This window comes from Anser cygnoides, chromosome 5, assembly GCF_040182565.1.
Source record: "Anser cygnoides isolate HZ-2024a breed goose chromosome 5, Taihu_goose_T2T_genome, whole genome shotgun sequence".
NCBI lineage: Eukaryota > Metazoa > Chordata > Aves > Anseriformes > Anatidae > Anser > Anser cygnoides.
The window spans coordinates 20428481-20454819 of NC_089877.1; the positions used below are offsets into that span (position 1 = coordinate 20428481).

The window sequence follows — 26339 nt, forward strand, 5'->3', positions numbered from 1 at the left end:
AACGAGCCCTGCAGCCCCTATCAGGCACCTGCAGTAAAAAAAAACCACCCCATGTGGGTTTTGTTCCACCGTCAGCGGGGCTGCAGCCCAAGCCGAGCGGTGATGCACACAGAGCTCCTTGGGCTCAGAGCACGGAGAGCCCCTGGCTTGCCCAAACTCCAAAGGTGACAGCCTCTGCCTGCCCCAGCAGGGCACAAACCAAGGCAGAACACACTTCAGTTCTCCAGCCCTTGGTTTTCCCACAGCTGGGCACGTAGCAGCCGGTGCTTAAAGCATTCGCTGCCGTGAAGGGGAAAACAGAGACATGAGGTTCAGTTCCTTAAGGGAGAAGTCTGCATTTTAGACCTGTGCAAGACCTCCTCTCACGTGTTGAGCACCTGCAGCTCCCCCACGATGGTGCTTAATTCCTCTTGGGAACCAGGAGCTTCCCAAAACCCCTGAACAGGCTGAATAACGGGGGGCAGAACTGGGCACAGTGCTCCGTTTTTCACCTCTATGGCAATGCCCCCTTATCACATGCTGACACACATTTGAGAGCATTTTGAAGGGGAAGGAGAGGATAGGGCCCAGCAAAACAGACCCACATAGTACAGCGCCTCCAAAACTGTTTAATAAACCTTTAAATGGCAAAGCAAGCAACCTCTCACAGCCAGGTAACTATATTGAGAAAGTTTTTATTAGAAGATATATTTCTGCCAAAATAAATAGTTACATTTTCTTCAGCAAAACATTAGAAAAAGGGAAACAGGAGAAAAAAAAAGCATCAACAATTTAATACTGAACTTTTAAAGTGACTGTGAGCACTAAAGACATTGGTATGTAAATAACATCACTTGCATACACTATTGCTGGTCAAGTTGCTGCTCTGACATGAGTAATTTCCATAGGATTTCCACGTGCGTTGTGTGCTTAAGGGTCTTCTCCAACTCTACGACAGCAGCAGAATCCCAGGATACATTTAGCTCAAAAATCTGCTTTAAGATGCTGTTCCCCAGAGCAAGAGAAAGCCCCCTAATTAAAATGTGTTTATTACTAAGTTACATTTCTCCGTCTTCTGCTTGGAACTACAGGTTCCCCCTCCCTTTGCAGGAGGGCTGAGGTGGACCCACACAGGAGGGTGGATGCAGTTAGAGACCGTCCTAGTGGAGCTCCCCACGGATTGGGAACAACGCCCCGTGGAGGGGCAAGGGGAAGGAGGAAAAGGCAAGGGAACAAGTACTGCTGCATTCAGAAAGGCAGACACCACAGGGACACAGAGGGCAGGCAGGCCAGAGCCCACTGTAAAGGCACAAGGTGAGTTTGGCACAAACTGACTGGCTGACGTGGCAGCCAGGTGCGATGGTCCATTCTCTCGGCAATTTAAGGGGAAGAAGGAAACAGCTTGAGAGAACTGTTGGCAAGACCCCTTGACTTTGGCAACCCACCACCTCCACCAGGTATTTAGCAGAAATGAACCCCTAGGGAAAGCAGACACACACACAGGGAGTTGTAGATATTTCTCCCCCAACCACTTTGGCGGAAGTGAGAGCTCTTCTCTCAAGGGAAGGAGTGAAAGTTTGGAAAATGGATTACTATATTAATTTTAAGAAAATGGACAAAACAGTAGGGGATATGTAAGTACTTGGGGGCAGACAGCACAATTCTTTTATTCTCGTGGTCTGAGTGCTGCAGGTACACAGTCCCCCCCAGGAAGTCACGAGAAACCAACTTCTAGGTCCTACAGACTGTGGTCAGAAATATTTCCTCCTACCTCTTGAAAAGTCAGTTTGCAAAACTATTAAGAGTAGGTCAGGCAGCAAACCAAGCCCAACATACCACACATGCGTGGTGGCTTACAGAGCATGCCATAGATACACACTGTTGTGCACAACATCAAACAACTACGGTGTTGTATAGGTTAGGGACTGGTTAGATGCACGAGAGGTTCACCGTTAGCCTTGTTAAAATCAGCAAGTAGTAACCGTGTCACAGGAAGGAGAAAAAGAAAGTGGATTCCTGAATGCACAGACCCTTTATGCAAACCAGTGGAAACTGCAAGGGTTGGGACTCTTGCAGAGTTCAAGTGAATGTTACACGGATTTCAGATGTGGGCTGCAAGATGAACTTTTGGTCAAGGAACCTGACCTCTCAAATACCACGTATAGGAGAGCACAGGCCCTGGCCACCACCCGCTGGGCTTCCCTGCCACACATTCTGCTGAAGGACTGACTGCTGCAGATGGTTGCCTTGTTCAGAGGAACTTGATGAGTGCAGGTTAATCAGCATCTGCTCACCTGAAGATAACACATGCCATGAGGTATACAAAGAACAAACGCTTGAATAAGTCAAGTTAGCAGTATCAAAACAGACACCTCCGGGTCCAATACAGAGTCTAGCAAGAGGCTTCCAGCTATTTCAAAGCGGGGTCTGATCTAGACAAGGCAGCACTGGATAACAAAATGCTAATCTTCAAAAGCAGCCATGGCCCTTTTTCCTACATCAACTAGCTAGAAGACCTTTCCTAACTTCTTCATCCTTAGCAATCTGCAGCAGTGAGCAGCAAGAATTTCAAGAAAATGCTTGAAACTTCTCTTAAGGAAGAGGAGGGTAGTAAGGGGTATTTATTTTTGACAGATCTGCTTTTCCTTTATCAGAGCTTAAATCTCTAAAGCCAACAAGCTATCGCACAACAGCCACTGCATCACTTGGTGAATACAGGCAAAAAGAGGGTTAATACAGAGTGGTGCTTTCCCAAGTATCCGTTCACACCCTGCAAATTACCATAGGGAAAGCAGGAGTTTCCTCCCTGAAGAATTAGACCTTTACAATTAAAGCCAGGCTTTGGTTTGTGGTTAAAGTCAGCAGTGCATAGGAGCTTCTCTTTGAGAGGCTAATATAATAAGCTAACGACAGATGAGGTGAACCAGAATGAAATTCTGGCCTTTTACCAGCCACAGCAGGTAGTCTGTTGAAAGGCATGGACCAGAACCAACAAGCCCCCTGGATCTGAGTGCTGGAAGACAGGGCCACCAGCCGAGGTGGTTCTGATATGCAAGAGGAAAGCTGAGGAGATCCAGGGAACAAGGGTGCCAAGCTGCAATTTCTTAGCACACACTACTGCCAAGAGAATTTGGTTCACAGTTCAGTGGTTTACATAATCATACAGTGGTTTTACCAGTCCAGGAAGAAGGGATAAGAAAAATAAAAATAGTTGCATCATTTTCTCCACCCATACGTTAACACAAACCAAGCAGAGCCAAGAGGGCAGCAGCTTCTAGACACAAGATTTTCTCATCTGGCTTTGCCCTTCAACAGACGTTTTGCTTCTGGATGAAAAACTTTTAATTTCACGCCACTAAACATCTATGTGTTCTTGCCAATTGCTCTGTGTGCATTAGGAACAAGAGATAGGCATTCAGCAAACTAAGAAGATAGTCCAGAGCAGCAGAAGAAAAGAAGCCCCCACAGCAAACCACAAAATAACCCCCTTTTCTTTATGCCAATTCTCAAATTTATCCTTCTCTCACAAACTGACAGTAGTTTGTTGCTGGTTCACCTCCACTACAGTTACGTCCATCTGGCAGTCAGCTTTTCCCACAAGCTTTAGGAAATTACAAGACTGATTTGCTTTGTAACCCAACACTCCCATTTTGGTTTCAGAATCCTATTTTTTTTTCCCCTCCCCCCTCCCCAGTGACTCCCCTGTTCCCCAGTTGCCTTAACTACATGAAGCTTAAGAATAAATCTGACTCTTAAGTGCAGGCCTGTTTCACGAGCTGTGCAGGCCCTTGTGTTACATAGGTAGGTTACATCCAGGAAGGACAGTGGGGTGACATTCTAAGTCACAAAGTTGTCTTTGCACTGGCGTCTTGCGGACAGTCGGTCAGCACCACAGCTGCCCAGTCTATTTATTGCCTCTCAGCTTGCAGTGGCCACTGCGGGAGAGCCCTGATGCTTATCAGCCTCTGCTACAAACACTCAAACCTGCACCCAGTGCACAGTTGTGCTGGTAGGAAACAGCACCCACCACCTCACCCACACTGCTCAGGAAGATGTGATCGAGTAGATTCACTACTTTCTCCAGCTACTAGTAGTGTTTCTGAGGATATTTTCCCTTTTCACATCCAAGGGGGAAATGAGAGCGTTATAAATGACTACTCCGCACACAGGCTATGTATCAGCTTCAGACACCCTGCCCTGCTCCCCAGGAAAGAGAACCTAAGTTTGCTTTGGCCAGTTGCATACTGTTTGTGCTAGGAGAGGTAGAAGACGCCTCGTGCAGCAAGACACTGCAGAAAAAGCTACCGGGAGCTGGTTTTGTGTCATAGTGCAAGGACTTAGGTTGAAGTACATGCAGTCCCCACAGGAAGCCATATCTCACCCTGGGAAGAGCAGAGAACATTTCTGCACAGCAAGTCACTACTAGACCATCACTGAGAAGGCAGAATCGTGCAAGGCAGTCTTGCCCTGTAGCACATCCACTAGCTCTGGTCCTTTAAGGGACAAGACAAGTGCAGCCAGTTCCAAGAGGGCTGAACATGCACCAACGCTCCTGACTTCACTTCTGCTTCTTGCGCTCCTGCTATTGCCAGCTGCATAGCCTGTGAGCCACCATGCAAGACAGGCAAACTGCAAGGCTGATGTAACTGCAAGCCTACATCCTTCTCACCCCAAATCCTCAGAGTCAAGCCCCAGCTTGGCAGGAGATCCCTTACGTGGCACCCACTTGGAATTTCCTTCAGTTGTACGGTCCCTTAAGGGGCGAAGCCCAACCCCTGTCAAAGGTGGCCACTTACCCAACACTTGCTGCAACACTCCACCACAAACCTCTCAAAGATAACATGACCCGCACCATCTCACCTTCCTACAAACACTTCGCATGCCTTCCCCAGTGTCAGCTGCTAAACTAATCCTGAGACAGTCAGACTGAGCTTTTCCAGCATGATCCCACACTAATTCCATTCACAGTGACAGGAATGGGGCCTCAAACTCCATAAAGAAAAAATCTCAGTCTAGATTACTTATTTCAAATAAGCTCAGTGACATTTAATACTTCAAGTTCAAGCTGCAAAAGTTCTATCAGGATGAAAATCATATAGGGAGATTAAATGATGATATGAATCAGGGTGAATACACAAGTCTTCTACATTTCTGCAGTCCCAGTGCAGTCTGCAGCAGGGCCAGCTCTGGCTTCCAGTGGGGATGCAGTTAAGGGACAGAAAAAAGGATCTGGCTTCAGCAAATAATAAAGTCAAGAGGAGATTTGGAAGCCCTAAGAAAAACTGTTTTGGCAAGAGGCTACCTCATCTTCCAGTAGCACAAAGAGCTAAGGTATGTCAGACAAGTCAAGAAAAGCAGACCAATATGCTCTAAAAATACAAAGGAAACTAAAAGCTATGTGAACTTGAGAGCGTCATCTACGTCCTGATTATTTGGCGGTAAAAAGCCAACGGCAATTCAAAGTGCATTATTTGGGATAGCCCAGCTGGGTCAGCATCAGCACGGCCACGGGCAATGGCCAGGCCTCAGCACAAGTCTGGAGCAAGGAATCAGCCTCTGCATCCTTGAACAGAGATTCCCTTGCCTGGCCCAGGGGGCAACAAATGGCTACAGTCAATTCCACCAGTCTCCATCCCGGGGAAATCCCCTTTGCAGCATATTCATGAGCACAGGGCAGCCTGCTGCCAAGGGATGAGACTGGTCCCACCCTGCATGTGCTTCCCCTCCCACCCACCCCCATCCCCGCAGGGCAGCAGGCTCAGAAGAGTGGCAGGCACTCTTTCGCACAGTCTAGAGGTGGAAATTTTATCTGAAACCCTTCCCGAGGGAAGAGGGAGGCCTGCATGTCCACGTTGATGCAGAGTAAGCCCAGCATGAGCTGGCGCTGGTACTCCTCCCACTTCAGCATGACGTCGGACAGGGAACGGTTGCTTCTCATCCACATCGGCATTGCTTCGCCACAAGCAGGTGCTGAAGAAATTGGCAGACTCTGGGGCCCTCCAAGCTCAAGGTGATAGTAAAGCCTGAAAGACAGAACGCAGAGAATCAGGATGTGGGATGACTTGAGCAGGTCACCAGAGCAGAGCTCCAGAACTGCAGAGCTGTTTCAGTTCTGCCACTGACTGGCTGCAGTCGTAGCCCCCCCGCTCACATCTCCTGTTTATACAGACCATGAGCTCTCATGGAAATAATCGCCTCCTCATGCCATCACCTGAATCACAGCTAGGACCCTCTGCCCACAACTGTAATACAGTTTCCTATTCTCATCCCCAAAAAAAGAAAAAAAGTAATTTGAACTCAAGAACCCCTATGAAGGAACTTTCAGGGAACCTTGGGCTGGCAAATACCATGCAGACAAGCACCTATCTTCTACAAAGGGAGAGTGGAATAAGCTAGCGTATCGTTTTAGTTAGACTTCCGTCTTTTAACCTATTGCAATAATAACAGCTTCATCACAGGGGCTGCCCTGTAATGGGAAGAAGTAGACCACATGCTGCATCTATCCAACAGTTAAGGAAACCAAGAGACCGTGGAGCAGATTTGTGTTTGAAGTTGGGCAGTAAATCCTTCTGGTTAATCTTAGCTGCTCTGCTCCAATGGAGAAGATGCCACCTTTCAGAAGGTGGAAACAGTGCTCCTCCAAAACAGGGCTGTGGAGAAAGCAGCTATACCTGGCTGAAAGATGACTGCCCAGTTTCTTCTTGGCTTTCTTCACAAGATAGTTGCAGATTTCAGTCATCTGCTCCCTCATCCATCTAATATCCTCAGGGATATCTGGAAGCCATTCCAGCAACCTGGGAAGAGACAGGAGACAAACCTAAGTTGAGCGTGCACAAAGGAAAGGACAGAAAGGAACAGTATTGCCTCCTATGAACGGTTACTGATTTTTAGTGACAACTGCAACAGGAGCCATTTACACAACCATTCACAGAATTAAGGGGGAGAAGCTGTGAAGGACGAGAACAGCCCAGGACTTACTCTTTAAGTTTTGAATCTGCTCTTTCTGTATTTTCCATCCATTTTCAGATTTGGCAAAATGTTTTTCTCCCAAGCCTTCCTATCACAATCTCCTTCCAGAAACTTTTTATAGAGTACTTTGTACTAAGAACAGGTCTGATGGACTTGCCTTCCCAGCTGTGTAAGTTTAGGGCTGAAAGCGACTGGAACTACTCTTGCTCCAGCGGAGAGACACCTCTCATGAGATTCCCACAAACAGCTGGCTGCACGGGGAAGAAAACCACCAGAGGAAACAGCTGAAGGCATACCTGACAGTGAAAGAGACTGCAGACTCCAGGGGCAGCATGTAGGGGACCATCATTGCCGTGGCCACACGTATAGGCAGCATGTTGGTGATACCAGTCAGGAGACCTCTTCTCTCCGCACAAGCCTCCATAAGAGCTGAAGACAGAAGAGAACACGACTGAACCCCTGCAGTGGGACTATCCCTTTCCTTGCCGTATCCCATAAGTTACCCGGCTTCTCTCCCCACCTCCCACTCCTTAAGGAAGTCTCGCTCAGGATAGCAATTCTCCGAGCACAGCAACTTTTAATTTTATCAGGTTACCAAAGGAACAAGTATCAAGATCCTGTCCTTGTGCTACCATGCAGAAGTGTCAAATGAGAATCCTCTCCCAATTCAGCCTCCACACCTTTATCTAAGGGGTTCCAACTACAACTAACCACCTGTGGGGACCAGTTCAATCCCTGGGTGCAGCAAAATAACCACCACAAACAATACCCCACATCCAAGCGATCCTCTGACATGGATCAGGCAGTACAGCAAGACTGACAGGGCTTTCTTCCTTTGGATCATACCTTGGTTCAATCTGGGAGGCAAGTGTTCAAAGATGTGGTCTTCAACAACAGCAAGAGCTGTATTTTCCTCTGACTGGTCCTCAGCTTCTGTTTCTTCCTCTTTCTTCTCTCCTGGGGGAGCTTCTATGGCAAGGAGAGGACGTGCAGGACTCGGACGATGAAGGAGACCTGAGAAGAGAAGTCATATCATAAGGATGATACAAATTAGCTGCCCTGTCTTGCATGGCCCTTAAAATGTTAGTCCTCACTTCACTCGCCACCCAGACAGACATCACATCGAGCCTCTTTAGGTTGTATCTGTTGTAATGTTTACCACAATGAGTTAAGAACTGGCTGCTTTAAGCCCATCTTCTCTTTCCCCACCAGAAATTCTGACGTTTCACCTCCACATCCTGCAGGGTGCTGTTTCACAGGGTTTTGTTGCTATATACTCTGCCAGTAACCAATTTCAATTCCCCTCCTGCAGCTTAATCCAGAGCCTCATGACTGCTCTTATCCCGTAAGGTATGTGCCACAAAGCAAACCGTGCTCGGTCTGCTGGAAATTGACACTAGGTGGCATCAAACACACACCCAGACTGCAACAAGAGGTCAAGGAGATAAGGAAGTCTGAGGTTTGCGTACCAGAAGGTCTAAGAGCAGCATCAAACTGCCAGGCTCCCGAGACTGCTGAGAGCATGCCTGCACTCTGCACTGCTCTGCTTCCTGACACATACCCTGGCTGCACACGAAAGGGTGTAGGGTATCTGCTGAAGCTCCAAATGGCACTGGTGCCCAACAACTTTGCTGTAGCGCTGAGCACACACTGTGTGGTTTCAACTGCATTGCACTGAAAAGGTGTCCACGCCAACTCTGCTTCCTGCAGTGCTAAAATGTACTCACAGATGGAAATCCCATATGCTGGTATCCAAGGCACGCACCTTGATCAGTTCTACCCTCACACATTTTATACACGCAGTAACTGGCCTCAAAGCCACGCCACCACGCCTGGCACAGAAGCAGGTCAGTGCACCCCACAAACACTCAGTGCACCCCACAAACACTCAGCGCCTTACCATTCTTCTTCAGGAAGTGCAGCGCATCCCGATAGCCCTGCTTGCACATATCCCGCAGCACCTGTGGGCAGAGGCAGGCAAGAGCAGGTCATTTGGAGACTGCCTGGCTGAGCAGAGCAAGCACCCAGCTCAGTGCTGGCTTCAGAGAATTCTGGCTTTGAGCAGAAGAGGTGTAACGTGGAAGCTTTGGGTATGGGAATCACGGGGTAACTCAGGTTGGAAGGGACAGCTGGAATCCTACCCAAGTACAGGCTTAGAGTCGCAGCTACTTCATTTCCCCCTCTAGAGCCGACGCTCCTGTGGGCAGCCTTCTGGGAGTCACTCTGATAAGCAGCCCAAAATACTTCCCTGCAGATGCCAGGAAGGGCCACTGTGTTCACAGATAAAGCCAGCTAAGACTAGGAACGGGGCAGCAGAAAACTTGTCCAAGCGATTCAGGACACGGATGCATGTTTATTATGCTCAAATGCCAGGGCTAAGGTTGTATTTGCTCAGAAGCAGAAGCATGCAAAGCTGTCTGCAGTGCCACCTGTTCCAGTGGCACTTTTTAGGAGGGACAGTCACTGGCTTCAGGCTGGCAGCTCCAGCGTGACCTTAAAAAACATCACGAGCACATTGGTTCTGAGGGATGATACGTCCTTGTTTAGAAGCGAGCCTGGCTTCCTGGCAAATGCCACACAGCCATGTGGGAATACTTTCCAAGCAACTGCTAGCACCTGAGTTCCAAATCTTACAGTATCAAAAGAAAACCAAGCCACCTACACGACTTTGTGCAGATGCTCAAGGTTTGCCAGCTCGCTGGGTTGCTAAATGTCAAGGTGAAAAAACAGACAAGCAAGAGATACAAAACTAAGTGTCTGCAATCCTCCTCCTGCTCCTGAAGAGCAGAGGACAGCCAGCATCTATCCGCTGTCCCCATGTTTGGGCACTGCCAGGAATCTCACCTGTGGCTCCGGAGGAAACAGGGCCTTCGAGAGGCGGTAGAGGTTGCGAAGGTTGAACTGGATGCTTGTATTGGTTACTCTCAGCTCATGCATGTTGGTGGAACTGTCCCGAGGACAGATGTCGCTCTCCCCTGAGAACGGAGACACCGTGATTGTGTTCTTCAGCTCATATCGGGGCAAGTTGTCTGAAATCCCTCCATCAACGTATCTCTGAAATAAAGAGAAATGAATCGCTCTTCACTCTTGTAATTGATCAAGCGGCTTCAAGCAGATACTCTGCCCCCCTACTCACATCTGTGCCAACAACTTCAGGCAAGGATGGGCAACAGCCACCAGTGCCAGAGGAGTTGAAAGCAGCAACAGCACAGCTGTGTTATTTATAACCTCCATTTGCTATGTGCCTTTCTTCCTAGCATTGAGTGCTTTGGTCACAAGAGTTCATGGAGAAAGGCAAAATTCACTTGTGTGACTGCTGATGTATCTGCTGTGGGGTTTCAGTGCCATCCAGTATGACGCACCAACAGCCACCTGCAATGCCAGTTAGCACTGGTCTAAGCTGTCACGCTGCCATCAGACTTTTCTTTACCCGTCTTTAAAATGAATAGCTCAGACACAGGTCCCCACTGTCAGCAAGTTGGTTAACTAAGAATGAAAGCAGCTGATTTGTTTCTAGCAGGGTAACTGAGCAGCAATCCCAACACATCTGGAACCTGCTAGCTTTGGCGTGATAGAGTATAAGGGACTTGGGTTTTGCTCCTAACAGGCACCCTCTTATCAGAGAACATTCTGTACGTATGTACTATAAACACAGGGGCATTCCCCTTGCAGGAAGGACGACCAGACACAGCTAGGGGAGACAGACAGACGCCCCCTGCAAGGAAAGACCACGCCATGCAGAGTGGCAGAGGACAGAGCAGAGCAGGCAGCATAGTGCCAGACACCCACTTTGTTTAAAGAAGATTCAGATTTGAGTGTTTTGGCCACTGAGCTAAGACACAGCTAGTTTGTGGTAAGGACGCAGAAACCTACATTTCCCTGAGGGTGGCAGCATGAGTTAATGTACTGTTAGAAAGAAGCCTACAGCAAAGGCTGGCAAAGCAAAGCCTGCATGGAAATCAAGGAAAAAACATGCAGAGCCTGCTTTCTGGTCCATCGCCCCCCAGGCGATGCAGTTTACAGCTTCTCACTCAAGATCAGCTGCCACTTCTTTGGATTTACCCAAACCTCCAGCCAGCCCAAGGCTGACCACTCTCCAACCTCTCGCCAAGCCCCGAGCAGCATCAGAACCACAGGCTGGGGCCTCGAGCTCCGACTCGAGGTGTTACATCCTCCCCAGTCCAGGGACCCCTTTTAAGGGTTCACCTCACTCATGTGCCATAGACAGCTCACAGCTGGAAGACGTATTAACAGGTCAGTTACCGAGCCGTTCATTTCTTGGTACTTGAGAAATCATTTTTCTCTCCCTCCCACCCATTTATTTCATCATCCCCTCCACAAGGCAGCTAGAGCTCAGAGAAGTAAACACAGGAAAAAGATGAGGAAGGCAGGATTTGGATAAGCACATTATACCTTTCACAATCACACTGCCTTGAAAACTGGTCCTCATGATTTGAGTCGGCCTGTCAGTATGTCCTGTGGCAAACACAGCCATTACAGGTATGCCAGGAATCACGCAGTCCAGTTTCAAAGCCTTTCCTAAGCTCATACCCAAGCTACTGTAGCCTCTCCCTTCACCATATGCCCTTTCAGAGTCAGAAGGGATCCTTATTTTCTGGGCAAGAGGTGAAAACTGATTTCCTCACACACATACTCCCGCTGCCACCGCCTTTCCCCACGAGGAAACTTGACATGAGAAGTCAGGCAGCTGCGAATTCCAAAAACCCTGGTGTTGGACCCTGGTTTGGAGTTTTGTGATTTTGTCTGAGCCAGGCTCACCTCGGTTAGCACCAAGGAGGTCTCGTGCAAGAGCCGCTGCTACATTCCCACCAGCTGTGGGACAAAACCCCAGCCCGTGGTTGCTGAGCACATGCCAAACCAGCACTGATTCTGTCACTTTGAAGGGCTGGACGTTGAACGTTTCCTCTAGATCATTTCCCTGCCCAACATGCTTGCACAACACAAAAACAGCCTGTTTGGATATTAGGCAGGAGCAGAACCGACCTCGCTTTCAGGACACTGGTAGCAGTGGGAGCAGATCTGATGCCCTGTCAGACTGAAGCACCTCGGTCAGGTCACTTGTGCGAAAACCAAGGCACGCAGACGTTCATAGCAGCTCTTCCTTTCGGCTGTTTAGCTTACAAACATTTAGTTTGCATTAAATGCCTTTTAGTGGGTGCATTAACCTGCGCAGCACAAGGGCAGTCCAAGCTCAGCCGAGACCCTCAGCCATGACTTCTATATCCAGAGATGCTCCAGCTCTGCACGGCTTTCAAGTGCTTCCACTTTTAACATCAACGTACAAAAAGGGAGAAACTGCTCTGGACATTCTTGGACAGGAAGCTAAAAGGAGCTCCTGCAGGCAGCAGAACATTATTCTCATAGGAAGGGCAGGAAGAACGTCATGGAAAAGAGGCCAAGCATCAGCACCACTTGTTAAAGCTCTGCAAAGAGTGTCAGGCACACGGAAGAGGGACTACAATCGCGATTTCTACCCTATACCCAAGTTCTTTCCACATGCACACAGGGTTGGAGCCTCAGTGCTGGAAAGGGTTGTAACAAGGAGCCAGGGGAACCATCTGCTACGTCAACCAGCACTCGCCCAGATTGCTGTATATTTCTATCCTGTTAAACCATCAAGCCTTTGGGGCATTTTTAGCCAGCTGCAGGACTAGAAAAGAAGACATATCCACTGCTGAAGTTGTTTACCTGGGAATTTCTCATGCTTCTTCACAATAGTTCCTGCTAGCAGACGGGCAAGAGGACTACCAAAACTGAGTATGGCATTTCTGCCTTCTTATTCATCAGCACATGATTTAATGAAGAAATATCTTAAGAGCCTTACCACTCCACGCAAGGTTGGAGGTATCAGCCCACAGTAGACAGGGATGAAGGTGCTGCAAACACAGGCCTGGGGAAGAAAGAGATCCAGCACGTAAGAATCACATCAAAGCCTACTGAGTTAGCCTGAGAACTGTACTGGCACATGCTGAGAATTAAACTACGTTACGAAGGACATTGGGAGTCCAAGGCAAAACAAACCAGCTTGCAGTTCTTGCCCAGCCCTCTGCAAGAAGTTTCCAGTCACCTGGATGAGCTCCTCCTTGGAGTGGAAGTCCGACAGTATGACGTTTTCTCCATCAGACACCCGCGTGAGGGAAATACCCAAACGTCCTGCTGCGACCTCGTGCCCATTGTCCGGCACGGTCTTGGACAGGCAGATCCGAATGATCTTCACCAAGTTGAAAGATGGGTGGAGCGGCCCCAAGAACCTCTTCCGTGCTTCTTTCGACACTCGAATAATGCTGGCACCAGCCTCACCTGCCACGATAGGAAGAAAAATGCCTGGTGAAACGCTAGCAAAACCAGCCTTCTTCACAAAACAAGGCGTAGAAAAACCTTCAACAGAGCTTTACTCAGAGGTTTCTCCCTACGTGCCAATATAGCTCGAGATGCGTGGCTATTACAGGCACTGTGGGAGAGTCACAGAAGCTTGCTGCATTTGCATTCTCACTCCCACACTGTAAACAGCCACCCTTGTCTTACACACGTTATACAAAGTCGGCGAAGATCACATGCATCTTGGTAAGGCCTCACGCTTTCTCAGGAGGCCCTGCTTGAGTGGCCTGTGAAGGACTGTTGAAAAGACAGTGACAGAAAACAGGTATTTTCATTTCAATAGACATTTGCCCATAAGCAAAAGCACCAGAAAACAGGAATCTCACTGCTTTCCAGCTGATCATCACAGCTCTGCTGGTAGCATCACTCATGTCTCAGGTAGCAAAACAGACACTATGGACAGGGGTGGACTTCGAGCCCCCTGGTGAGGCTTTGGTGTCCATCCCGCCCGTGTCCGACTCCCGAGCACTAAACCAGGCCCCGATGGCAAGGATTCCCAGAAGCACGCCTGCTTTACACTTCCACACAGTGACCCAGCTGGGTTTGGAGGGGAGAAGACACCCCCTCAGCACAAAAGGGACATCTGTACGCCTGCTAAGCCCAGTATCTCACGGTCACTAGGAGCCCAGCCTGGCAAGAGCATCAGGGCTCCGTGGTGGGAAAGGAGGGAAGGGAGAAAACAAAACAAAAACCTCACCCCAAGCCAAACCCTCCGTGCCCAACACGCTGCCCTTTGCGCACCCTGACTGCTGCTTCCACACGCAGCCCAAGCCGTGGTGAGACACGGGGCAGTGACTCCTCTGAGCACCCGCCAGTCGCTGCAATCCCAGAGACACAGGGAACACACGGGTGAGGAAAGTATCCAGGCAAGAATTAAAGGAACTGGGGGAAACAGCCACGCTTTCACCAATTAAATCTTCTCCCCAAGCTGCAGTTTGGTTTTTGGGCAAAGATGAAAGCTGCTGTCAGTGCCAGCCAACTTGAAATCCCTCTGGTTTGCTCCCTGTCCCTCTCAGCCCTGTGACTGCAGAAAGGAGGCAGCCGAGTTAGACTCAGGTTAACAGAGATAAGGGAAACACCACCCCCAGCGCACTGCGGGTGTTGACACATCCCATTCTTTTGCAATACACGTGTGCCAGCAACATGTTTTCCACTAAGGCAGCCTGTTAACGCGACTGTGTGCGCACGAAAGCCAGCAACACCAGCAGCTCGAGCGAGCACTAAATGAGACCCTTGACCACGACCAGAGGCTCTGGGGTCAGGATTTGGGTACTGTGAGGTAGCAACTCAGCGGAAAATCCAAGTTCCCCTCTCCGAAGCAATTTTTAGCCCTATAATCCCAGTCTTCTGCTCTTTCCTAAAGCAATGTTTAGCAGCCTAATTCTGATCTTACTTACTCAATTAGCCGTAAGCCACTGAGCCCAGCCTGTTCCAGATAGTAGCTGCACGGTTCAACATCCTTCCCAACACGAAGGACAACAGCCAGAAATGACAACTTGTTAGCACTCCGTGCCTAAGACACCTTTGTGCCTAACGAGAGGAAGAAATACACACAAAGAACCTGCAGCAGAGCCCAAAACTGGATGGAGCCCACTCCAGCACCTTGGCCACACGAGCCCTGGAAGCCCCACTGCACGGAGTGCGTCACAGAGCTGCTGGCCTTGCTGAAACCCCAGTAATAAATAGGGTGGGAGCCTGAGCCACGGGGACACCCCACTCACAGGGCCATGCTGGGGAGGGCGGCTCAGGGATGGCGCTTAGAGAAGCTTGCCTTCAGACTTGGCACCTCAGCGTGCAGAGATGCGACAGCGACACTGGGAACAACTGCAGTTATACAGAGCTTATGACTAACGTCTGAGCAAAAAGTCTGAGCTGGGAGTTGCTTAGGGAAAACAAAGTCCCAAATATGCCAGGAAACAGACTGTCTTGGCATCTGAGGAGGGACTTGGGCTCCAGCTGCTTCTCTGTCGTCGTTACCCAGCCAAGCAGGACAGGGGGACATGGGAGAACTGGGGACAAAATAAGAGTTATTGATAATTAGCAATTGGATTTTTTGAATTTTTTTTTGTTGTTTGTTTGTTTGTTTTAAATGTGTGCATATAAACAGATTGTGCAAAAGCAGCTTCTCAGGTATTTCAGTTTGAGGGCACCTCTGATCTTGTTGGACTTGTTGGCTCGCTTGCACCGAAACCGAGTACAGAGGAGCTCCGTGGGACGAGGAAGGCACAGGGCGATCTGCAGCGCCACCGGCTTTCCTGGAAATAAGGCCAGCTGAGGGTTCAGCCAGAGGAGTCAGGTTTACGCAGCTAGATCCATGACAGATGGCAAGCCCTCCTGGAAATAAGTTCGGGAGGAGAAAGGAGAGGTGAGAGAGCGAACAGAATTTGAGCTGGTTTTTCCTGGAATAGCTTTTCTGGTAGTGATGGGACTTAAAGGAGTCTGCCAGAGGGAGCAGCTGAATGAGAGAGGTGGTAGAGAGAAAAATCCTGCAGGAGTCAGCCACAAACTGTCTGCCCCTGCCGGGGTAATCCTGTGCCAACTCCAGTCCACAGAAAAGTTTGTTTTTTGATGGATCTGATGATTCAGAGCACAGGGTCACGGGGAAAACCACAACGTTTATTTTCCTCTCTTGGGGTACATCACAAGGAGTACTGCCAACCTCCCACAGCTGGTATCAGCTCTTTTCCCCCACCAAATGCTTCTCCCCATACAGACTTAACTAAACCATTATCCCTCTAAACAAACACAACCTGTATCAATGAGAAATATTTCACGTGGCACGGGGGAGGCCACCTGGGCCACCTCTGGCCTGGGATCCCTCTGCAGCAGCCACAAGGGGCAGTGGATGGCTGCCCAGGGGAAGAGCCCTGTATGCAGCTGCAGGATCCCAGTTCATTTTTAAGCTACGCCAAGCCAGCTTTACATGAGTGTATCGTCCTGGTGAGACTGGTTTCCTTAAAGAATTAGCTCTTGCGCCCATCGGTCGTGCCCAACACACCTGCTGGGGCAGGACAGGCAGCCCCGGGCCTCTCCTGACCTCTGTGTTTCGCACCAAGGGCACCTCAGCGCTCGCCTGTTGCCCACCCTGGTAACCATCCCGCAGCCAGCAGGACGGCTGACCCATGAAGTATTTCAAGTGGAAAAAAAGAGCTTAAGACAGGCACAAAAATAGGAGCAGCGCAGGCCGAAGAGGGAGGGGGCACGCTGCGCATTCCAGCCGGCAGCTCCCGTGACTGCGGCTCCCGTGACACCACAGCTCCCCCTGGAAGAGCTCCACATCGGCACAAAGATCACCCCCTGCGCCAGGGACATTCCCGCTCCCTGGGTGGTAAACAGGGCGCGGGCTCCAGAAAAGGCACCCAGATGGGGAGGGGGGACAGGGGACAGCGGCAGGATGGATGCAGGGACAGCTCTGAAAGGCAGACAACCAGCAGAAAGAAGCGCAGGTGCTTTTGACACCCCTCCAGCACCACCTGCTCAGAGCGAGGTTCGTGGGGTAGATGCTCCCTGCAAGAGCCCCCAGCTGGGATCTTTGCATTTTGCTCCCAGAGCTGAGCATCAGTGGAGCTCTCGTGTTTCCCGTCAGTAGGTCCCTGTTCAGACCCAAATTCGGGAATCAGAAGGAATTTACCGGTGTTACCTCCCTCAAGGCAGTCTGGCTGCCTGTCTGCTGCTGCTTCAGCTGGAGCGGTGCCGTGGAGGAGCGAAAAGCCAGCCCCTCGTGACGAGCACAGGTTTCAGGAGAGCTGCCCCACGTCCCTCCCGAGCACAGACCCCCAGGCTGCTCCAGCTCAGCACGCACAGCTCCTGCGCCTGCCTCCGCACTGAGAGCAAGCGACGCAAGCGCTTTTCCTGCCCAGCCTCTCCCCGGAGAGGGTACAGCCCAGTCCCGCCACCAGCCTAAAAACATTGAGCTGTAAACAAGGGACATCGAAAGAAAAGTCTGCAGGCTGACAGCTAGAAAATAATTAACCCAGAGCGCTTTATTGGACATTTCCTCAGCACCCATTCACTCGCCAGAAGGGCCAACAGCAGATAGCAGCGTGCAGGTGATCCAGGGACGCCTCCAGGCCTTGGGGGCGCCGACCTCAGCCCAGGAAAGATCCCCACCGCCCGGCTGGGCTCCTGCTCCTCCTCCCGTGCTCATGCTGAAGCAGCCTGGTTTCCACCCCTTGCCCCAAGGGAACAGGAACCTGACCCGGGGCGTCCTCATCCCATCAGCGAGGCTGGAGGGATGTCAAAGGGGGCCCGAGGGATAGATTAATGCCAGCAGGAAATGAAGCGAGAACAACGACTTGTGGTCTGCCCCGTAAAACGCCTCCAGGTGATGTGTGATCCAAAGCTACTGACGGATCCTCCATTTCAGTGTGAAATCCTAAAACCGTGGGGGGGAGGAATCTCTGCCTTACATGGCCGAATTTGTATAAATGCCACTATTTAACACACACAAAAACCCTTCTTAAATGCTTGGGGCTGGGAGAAGGCAGGCAGCACCAGAACCCCCAGTGGCACTGGTCCTTTTCCCATCTGTGCACATCGCCCTGTAAGCTGGTAACACTGAGAAACACGTACCAGAACAGGTTGTTCTTTGGGACTTCCCTCATTTTTGTTGTGAGGAGCATTTATATGATTTATAAGTTTCCACTCATTCCTTCTCTCCTACTATTTTGTCATCAGAGAACAAGGAGCAGCTCGGCTGCCTCAGCTCCAGATGACAGCCAGGAAGGAAGCTGTTTCTTTTTTTGATGCAGAGGTAGCAAAAAAAAAAATCGGAGTAACTCCTCAGGCCCCTTTCAGGCTGGCAAATAACCCCTCTTCTCACCTCACAGGTGGGGCGAGTGGAGACACTGAAAGAGACGGCTTTTCGAGCAGGGCCAGCTCCTGCAGCCGGAGGCAGCTGCTGCAGGAAGGGCTGGTCCCACACCACCTCCTGGCCCAGGTTCTCGGAGCTCAGCATCGCAGAGCCCAGATGCAGCCCGCAGCAGGACGGCGCCGTGAATCCCCACCGCCTGCAGCTGCTTCAGAGCCCCAAGCCTCCCTCTTCGCAACGTGCCAGCCCCCAGGACGTCTGAGGTAGGTTACTTCGTTCAGGGCACGAGCAAAAAGGCTTTGGGAGAGCGGGCACAAGAGCTGCCAGCCGTGGTTACGCCTCAGCTGAACCTTTGCACCGGCATTAGGGAAGCGCCGGCACAGCGAAGCCTCACCAGGCAGCTGATGCCCTGCAAGCCAGCGCCCGCTTTGCTCCTGCAGGCAGGCCCGGAGCGCTTGCTCTTGCAACACAAACCAGACAAGAGCGCGGCTCCTGCTGGGGAGCAATCAATAGGAAGGCTCAGCTCAGGCAGGCAGCCAGGATTATTGCCTGGCACAATCGCTGCAGTCACCGCTAGCCTAATTTTCCCCCCCTGTAATTCCCTAATACAAGGATTAGCGTTGCATTGCTGCTCATTGCCTTAGAGGGAAGTGAAGCTCGGATCCCTGCTGCTTGCCCTGGGCCAGCGCAATGCTGGGCTTTTTTTTTTTTTTTTAAAGCAAGTACCTAGCAGGAGAAAGCTAGTGGAGAAGAGAGAGAACGGGCAGGAGAAAGATGGACCAAAAACAGCTGCATGACTGTGAAGTTGCCTTTCTCCTCTGCTGCACGTAGGCAGGAAGGGAACCACATCCCGCTCTTGCCTTGTTCATCCAGGTGACGACCACTAACACAAGGCCTCCTGGGGTTGTTATTCCCAACAGGACTTGGTGTGCAAGGAGCACCCACACGCACGACATTGCACGCTCCTTACTTGCTCGTCAGGGCCAGTTTGCAGGATGGCAACTCACACCCAGCGAACGAGGGCGGCTCCCACCTCCCCATGGAGGTGCCACCAGGGGTGAGATGCTCTGGAAGAGGAGAGATCCGTGCTACAGGACAGGAGAGAAAAGCTTTGGCTTTTCCTGCTCACCAGCACGAGGCTGGTCCCCGTGTAAACCTGCATACAGCTTTCAGTGGGTTTTTTTTTTTGGTCTAGCCCCTGCTGCCAGTTCTGTGCTCACCAGAGACGTGGCTGACCGTCACCCAGGAAGGGCGGCCTGTCTCCCTTCCCCACTGTACACTTGTGCTGCTACTAGAGCACCGTCTTGCCCTGGCAGGGAATGAAAGGAATAGCTCTGAAGTCCACCCCTGGCCCTGAGCCTGCATCGTGCCCCACTCCTGACGTCCGCGCTGCCAGCGACTGCTCCGTCCCACGCCAAGCACCTCCCCTGCTCGCTGTGCCCGCTTTGCCCTTCCATCGCACTGGGACGCGCTCGGTGTCACCTCACCCTGCTGAGCGGCTCCCCACCGGCCCCAGCACGAGCAGAGCAGGTTCCCTCCGAGCCAGGGGGACGAGAGGTGCTCCAAAGCACTGCTCAGGAGGCAGGCACGGGCATTTTGTGCTAGGAGGGATCTCAGTCTGATCAAAGTTACTGAGGAAGCGATTTGGGGCAGACGGCATTCCTTGGGAGCCACGACAAGATTATCTGGAGGCTGCTGTTACCTTTCCTCCACAGACAGCAGCAGCCGCCCCCAGGCACTGCTCCTGGGCATCAGGACTCGGAAGCAGCCCCGGGAGCAGGACAGGAGCTGCTCCCTGCAAGGCGGAGGGTGCAGGAGCAGGGAGGGCAGCAAGAGGTGCAGCAACATCCCCCTGACGCTCTCACACACCCAAGCTTTACTACGTTTTGAAGTATGGCGAGGAGCCAAACGGCTGGTTTGGTCCCTTAAAGTTTTTAGCAGTCCCACGACTTAACACAGCTGGCTGGATACACAGAGACACCTCCTGTGCCGGCAGCCTGCTCTGGGACAGGGCTCTAACTTTCTCCATGCCTGACATAACCTGAGCCCGCACCCTGCGCATGATGCGCTGGAAGAGCTTTCTCACCAGGCCCAGCCCTGAATCAGCAACATTCAAATAAGCCAGCAAGAGCAGCTCTTGTGATTTGCATACGTAAAGCGCTCCTCGACTTATCTACACCCCCAGCCGCCACCTCCCCGTCTCAGGACGGAGGAGGAGACAACCCATGGGAGTGGCAGCACACAGCCACTGCCAGATCCGACCTGAAAGCAGCGCTCGGTCCTTTAAATCCTTGGCTTCCAAACCCAGCATCCATCCTGAGACTGCATCCTACCAAGAGGAAGAGGAAGGTTGGTTCTCGGAAGAAATACTCCGACCACAGCACAGCCACGAGCTGCTCCAGCCGCCTGATGAAGCTTGGTGGGGGTTTTGCAGGCAGAAGGCACCAACGCAGACCCGGCCCTTAGCGGCACCACGAAGCATCGCGGCCTCAGGCGTGGGCAAGCACCAGAGGGCAGCACAAAGCCCCGGGTCCTGGCAGGATTATCAGCTGCAAAGCCCCCGTAAGAAGGAGGTTTGTCCATTCCCTGCTCCAGAAAGAAGGAGCGCCAACCAAAATGCCATTTCTCTACCCCTCGCACGGCCATCTTCAAGCACAGAACACAGCGAGCGTAGCAGAGCTAAGACAGATTTACCTCCAGCCACGTTGGGGAACGTTTCATCCACGCTCAGCGCACGCAGCCCTTCTCCCACTGAAGAGGTGGGATCCACAGATCTCTTCCCACAGCCACCCGAGGCGGCACCACGTGCACTGCCCTCCGGCAGACCTCACGATGCACGCTTTGGCCAACACAAACGGGCAGTGCTCTGAGGGCTCCATAGAAACTAAGCTGATTTATTTCCCCTCAATCTGGGATTTGGCACTAGACTCTACATACGCAGAGGAGATAACCTGTGATCAGGCTTTAAGCCTCTGCACGCACCTAAACTCCAGCAGCCCATCAGTAACAACGTCTCTGCCGCTCACTGAGAGAGGTTTCCATTTCTAAAGGCAAAAGAAGGGGTTACCCCTTCTGCCCCCCAGTGGAAAGAGAACCCCCAGTTCTGCTCCTGGGGGTCATACGGCAACAGGCAGCGAGCAAACCTGACTCAAATAACGAGTACCGCATCCCGGGTCAAGGCTGGGACAGAGGCCTGGCTAGATACCAAGGGGAAAAAAAACAAACGTATGTTTGTGATCGACCTAGGAAAAACTTTCCAAGAACCCCCCAAGCAACGGGGCTCTGGCTAGCAGAGGTACGGCCTCCTTGCTGCCTTCTCGGTGCTAGAAGCATCCCCTCACCCTTTTTGCTGACACTGCGATGGCTGATCCATGCTTTAGGAGATCAGGACTCAGGAGATCCATGCTTCAGGAGAGCTGCTGACTCCCCCAGATGGGGGCAGCCCCCTCCTCTGTGTTTAGGATGAAGGCACCCAACACTGGCTGTGTTTTGGCATTGCTGGTGGCTGCCTTGTGAGCTGCCACATGAGCTGCTTGTACTCGTCCAGGCCCAGCAACCTCAGGATTTATTCGTCCAGGTGAGCTCCAAGATCCAAGGCACGTGTAAGGAGGAGGCTGCAAAGCCAGCACAAAGTTCTCGCCTGCTTGGCACACAAAGGTGCATTTCCTAGCGGGCCAGGCTCCAACAGCCCCGAGAGCCAACACAGAAGCCCATTTCGCAGAAAACCCTCTGGAGAAGAGGTGATTCATGCTCCAACACCGTAGCATACACGATCAAGCACCTTGTAAACACACAAGTGCACCTCGATATCCACACACATGACTAATGGAAAAATAGCCATGTTTTTTCATGCCAACATGCAGAAGAACCTCAAAGCTGGAGACAGCACTTCAAACACGGGTCAACACCCCAGCTGCAGCCCTGGAGAACACATCCAAGATCCCTACAACCTGTAGTAAAGTGCTTAAAAAGAAGAAAAAAGCTGGAGGAGGCACATTAAGGGGGATCTTAGGCTCCGAAGTCCAGGAAAGGTTCTGTTTTCTCTGGTCAGTGCCTCAAAGGATCAAAACCAAAGAAAACCCAAAGGAAAAAGTTTTTTCCACTCCTGCCCAGGAACTGCTTCTCTGCACAGCAGAATCGCAGAGGTCACAACCAAGTACAGGTGCAGGAAGGCACTAGCCTTATCTATACTCAGCCAAAATAAGCAAGGCTGCAGCAGGAGTCCCCTCTGCTTGCCATCCACCCGGAGATGGCGTTCAGAGTTCCCGGGCGACAGACAGGGCAGCAGAGAGCCCAGGGCATGGCTGCCATGAGCCTGAAAGCTCCCGGGCTGCTATGAAGAGAAACTAGCTGCACACACACATCCTCAGGATGCCCCAACAGCCTGCACTAGGATGTACTGCTCGGCCAGCACAGGCTGCAGCTGTACCTCTTCTTCCCCGTGAGCTCATCCCAACCCCTGGACCTCGGCCTGCGCTGTCAGGGTGGTTTACGACAGGGACAAAGTGCAGCAATACCGTGCCCCAGCTGGGCACCCCGTCTGCTTTTACTTTCACAAGTCAGCTCTGCCGCCCTTCTGCTCTTTTTTTCTACCCAAGACATACGCCAGCCACATGGAGAGCTAGAAAAAAAATAAAATAAAATGCCCCAGAGCACTCAAATTTGAGACATAATCTGAGCACCCAAGATCCAAGCCTTTGCTGGCTTGAAACAACATCTTTTGCCCTCTTTCAGGAGGGGGCAGTTAATGCTGCCCAGAAGGTGGCCCCATACTCAGTCCCCTTTATCCTGCCTCCCCTTACTCCTCACAGGGACGAGAAGAATAATTCCAATCCCGATTCACAGAAAGCTCTCTACCAGGCTGGGTGTTGCCCTCTGGGAGGCTGCGGATGCTCCGTACATATAAATAGCAAAAACAAGGCAGACAAGATAAGAGACTTGCTCAACACCGCACTGGTGTCTGAGCCAGGCGAAGGATTCGGGCACTGCTGTCAGCCTGTCTCACGTCGGTGCCACACCTCTGACAGCAACCCGGGGCCCTCCCAGTTAGGAGGCTAATTGTGCAGTCGCCTCTTCAACACAAGCAACAGCAAGCGAAGCAACCAAGTCCCTGGCAGCAAACAGACCCCTGCAGGAGAAGGGATTAGAAGAGGTCTATTCCCTTGTCCCCGAGGAAAGCCGGCACTGTGGCAGAAATCCCAGGCTGAGCTTTGAGCAGCTGGTGAGAGCTCCCCATCCAGCTCCAGAAGCAGCGGCTCCACTCCATCGGTCGTTCCTGCAAACACCACGCTAAGGAGGGGGAAAGTTCAAACCTAACCACACAGATAACTTTTGCTGCATGAAGGCTACATCACAAAACCCTACCTGTCCCCAAAGAACAGGGAGTGCCCTGAAAGATCAAGGCGAGAGGAGTTCAAGCAGTAAACAGCTCTGGTTTCACTTTGCTCCAGGACAGGCTCGTATGTTTGTTTCAGAAACAGCCTTTCCACCGATGAATTATTTGAGACTGAAGAGATGCACCTGATCCCCTCGCATCACATCCCTCATTTCACATTTAAGGCGCTTGTCTGTATTTGCTGTTCTCAAAATAAAAACTTCCAAGGGCAACAAGCTCTGCTGGGGTTGTTGGCTTCCCCACCCCCCATATGTAAACCAGCTGAACTTGACAGCCAGCAGCTTTTTTATGCTGCCAGGCGAGCAAAACAACACGAGGCACCACACACCTTCAGCTGTTTGTTCCCCATTTGTACCAGAAGCATGAAGAACCTACATTGCGTGCCCACTTTAAAAAATAAAAATAAAATTATTCTGTAACTGAAGAATGTAGATAACACTTAGGCAAACTGAAGGTCTAGCTCATACAGAGGACAAGAAAGCTCCCCAGTGCCTCTCGGTCCCAGGAATAGCCCTCTTCCAAAAATAACAGCGCTAAGAATAAAGCGAGGTTTCCTAGAGCCTTGGGGATGCTGTGCTTGGAGACGCTCGGCTCTAACCCGCACACACACGCTGCACGGTGGCTCCGGCTGCTTCGCTTCCTGCTCACAGCACCCAAAAGCCCACACCCATGCAGTGAGAGGTCGACGTCTCTTCACCCCACGCCTCATCAGGCCAGCCTCTCACGCAGCCGACCCCAAAAACAGATCTCCCCTTACACCAGGGGGTCAACATGGGACCGCTCGGCTGCTTCCCTACCGCGAGGAGCCTTCTCCAAGGCACCCTCGGCAGCCACCTGCTCCGTGGGGCAGCACCCACCTCCTTCCTCCCAGGGGGCCCATTTCGGAGGGGCGTTTTTACCCCCGCCACCCATTTCGGAGGGGCGTTTTTACCCCCGCCACCCATTTCGGAGGGGCGTTTTTACCCCCGCCACCCATTTCGGAGGGGCGTTTTTACCCCCGCCACCCATTTCGGAGGGGCGTTTTTACCCCTTTGGCCTCCACCTGACAGGTGCAGAGAGCTGACGGCGCGAGTGGCGAGGCAAAACCCCTTAAAAACAAAGCACCACGCGTGCTTTGAAGAAGCCAGCAGGAAGGCAGGGTGCTATTTCCATCCCTGCTGGTGGCGTATGACAGAAACAACAATAAAAAAAACATAATAACGACAACGGGGAAGGGAGGGAAGGCTGAAGGGTCAGCCGGCTGGCCTCGCCAGGGCAGCTGGTGCACCTCAGGCAGCCCTCGCACCCACGGGCGCCCCACAGGGGCCCCAAGGAGCCCCCAACGACCCTAAAGACCCCCCCAAAGACCCCTAAGCCACCCCCAAGAGCCTCCCCCGGGCCTCCCTTACCGAGGCAGGCGCCGCTGACGAGGGCGGTGGCGGTGAGCGCCCCGGCGGAGGCACCGTAGACCTTCCTGGCGTTGGCGACGAGGAAGGGGGCATGCTCCTGGAGGCAGCTGGCCACGCCGATGTGGTAGACCCCCAAGAAGCCGCAGCCGGCGAAGGAGATATTCCAGGTGGAGTCCGTGGGGAACATGGCCTCCGCGCCGGGAGGGTGCGGGGGGGACCCGCTCACAGCCCCACCGCCGCCGAGGGGCGGGCCGGGGGGGCGAGAGGCTGGAGATGAGGAAAGGACGAAGGCTACCGGGACCCACCGGGTTGCCACTGGGCTACCGGGGCCCGCCGTCGCGGTTTTATGGGGCGCCCCTTCCCGGCGGCCCGCCCCCGGGCCGCTGCGGGGCCGGGCTGAGGGGCGGTGCTGCCGCCTCCCCTCAGCGGGCAGCAATGGGAGGGCAAGCGGCGGCTCCTCCTTCCAACCCTTCCTCCGGTGAACCCCTCTTTGCCCCGGGGACAGCGTGAAGTGTCTCCTGGTGAGCCGTGGCACACGTCCCGGAGCCTCCCCCCCTCCTTTGGTCCCCCCGTGGAGATGGGGGGCCCAGGGTTTAGCGCCCCAACCTCGGTGCCTCACCAGAGGCGTTGGGTCTTGGAGGGCTCTGCTCCCAGCTGGGGGGATGTCACACTAATACAATGTTTTGCTTTCCTAGAGCAGGATACAGGCAATATATGTGAGAGGACGGGAAAACGCTGAGCTTTTCTCTTCACAGAGAGCTCAGGAACCAGAGGGAGGCTTCCACAGCACAAGAACGGAGCAAAACAGTCCTAACAGTTTCCTGAGCCTGCCTCTAAACTCACCAAAACGCAGTCGCTTACCTTTCACCAAAGTGACTGCAAGTTTTATTAGTGCTTCCAAACAAGCCTGTGTTATATCAGCTCACAGCAGGGCTGCAGGCCAGTGCTGCCAGATCAGCACAGATCTCAGAAGGTGGAATGATCCTCTCGTCATCAGAGAGACAGACTTTAGTCATTCAATTCATTAGATAAGTGAACGTTTACAGGGACATCAGAAGGTTCAGCATGGCAAGAGAAGCAGCTGCTCAACTCTAGGTAAGGAAACTATTACCAGGAGGGAGGCTTGGAGGTACAAAGAGCATAAATAATTTCTTAATAGCACCAATATAGGGTAAAAGTATTTTCTACCAAGAGAAGGATCTCATTCAGGGTTACACCTGTCCTTAAGAGCTCTCAGACTAAGCCTTCCTCCCCACAGGAGTTTTGTTAATTATGTTAGTGAAATTCATCAAGGTAGCCCCATTCCTGTTTCTTCCACTGGAAGCAGCCTTTCAAAGGTCTTAGGTTCCCTGTTTATACCTCATAACCCTCCTTCTCTGACTTCCTCTCAAACCTCTAC

General features: G+C 51.9%; 1 protein-coding gene across 1 annotated transcript; it reads right to left on the bottom strand.

Moving 5' to 3' along the window:
• Positions 1-658: 658 nt before the first annotated feature.
• Positions 659-25275, bottom strand: PNPLA2 (patatin like phospholipase domain containing 2). The gene is made up of 9 exons (XM_048058828.2): positions 24941-25275; positions 13037-13269; positions 12794-12859; positions 9793-10002; positions 8849-8909; positions 7795-7962; positions 7245-7377; positions 6651-6773; positions 659-6002 (listed from the first exon to the last, which is right to left on the bottom strand). The coding sequence occupies exons 1-9, from the start codon at positions 25125-25127 to the stop codon at positions 5738-5740; spliced, it is 1446 nt and encodes a 481-aa protein (XP_047914785.1). The 5' UTR covers positions 25128-25275; the 3' UTR covers positions 659-5737.
• Between the last annotated feature and the right edge of the window lie 1064 nt (positions 25276-26339).

Coding starts and splice junctions, on each gene's coding strand:
- PNPLA2 (XM_048058828.2), bottom strand. CDS start 25,127: ATGTTCCCCACGGACTCCACCTGGAATATCTCCTTCGCCGGCTGCGGC. Junction 8,910..9,792: donor TGTTTCCTCCGGAGCCACAG/GTGAGATTCCTG, acceptor CTCTGCCCACAG/GTGCTGCGGGATATGTGCAA. Junction 7,963..8,848: donor GCACTTCCTGAAGAAGAATG/GTAAGGCGCTGA, acceptor TTCTCTTCTCAG/GTCTCCTTCATCGTCCGAGT.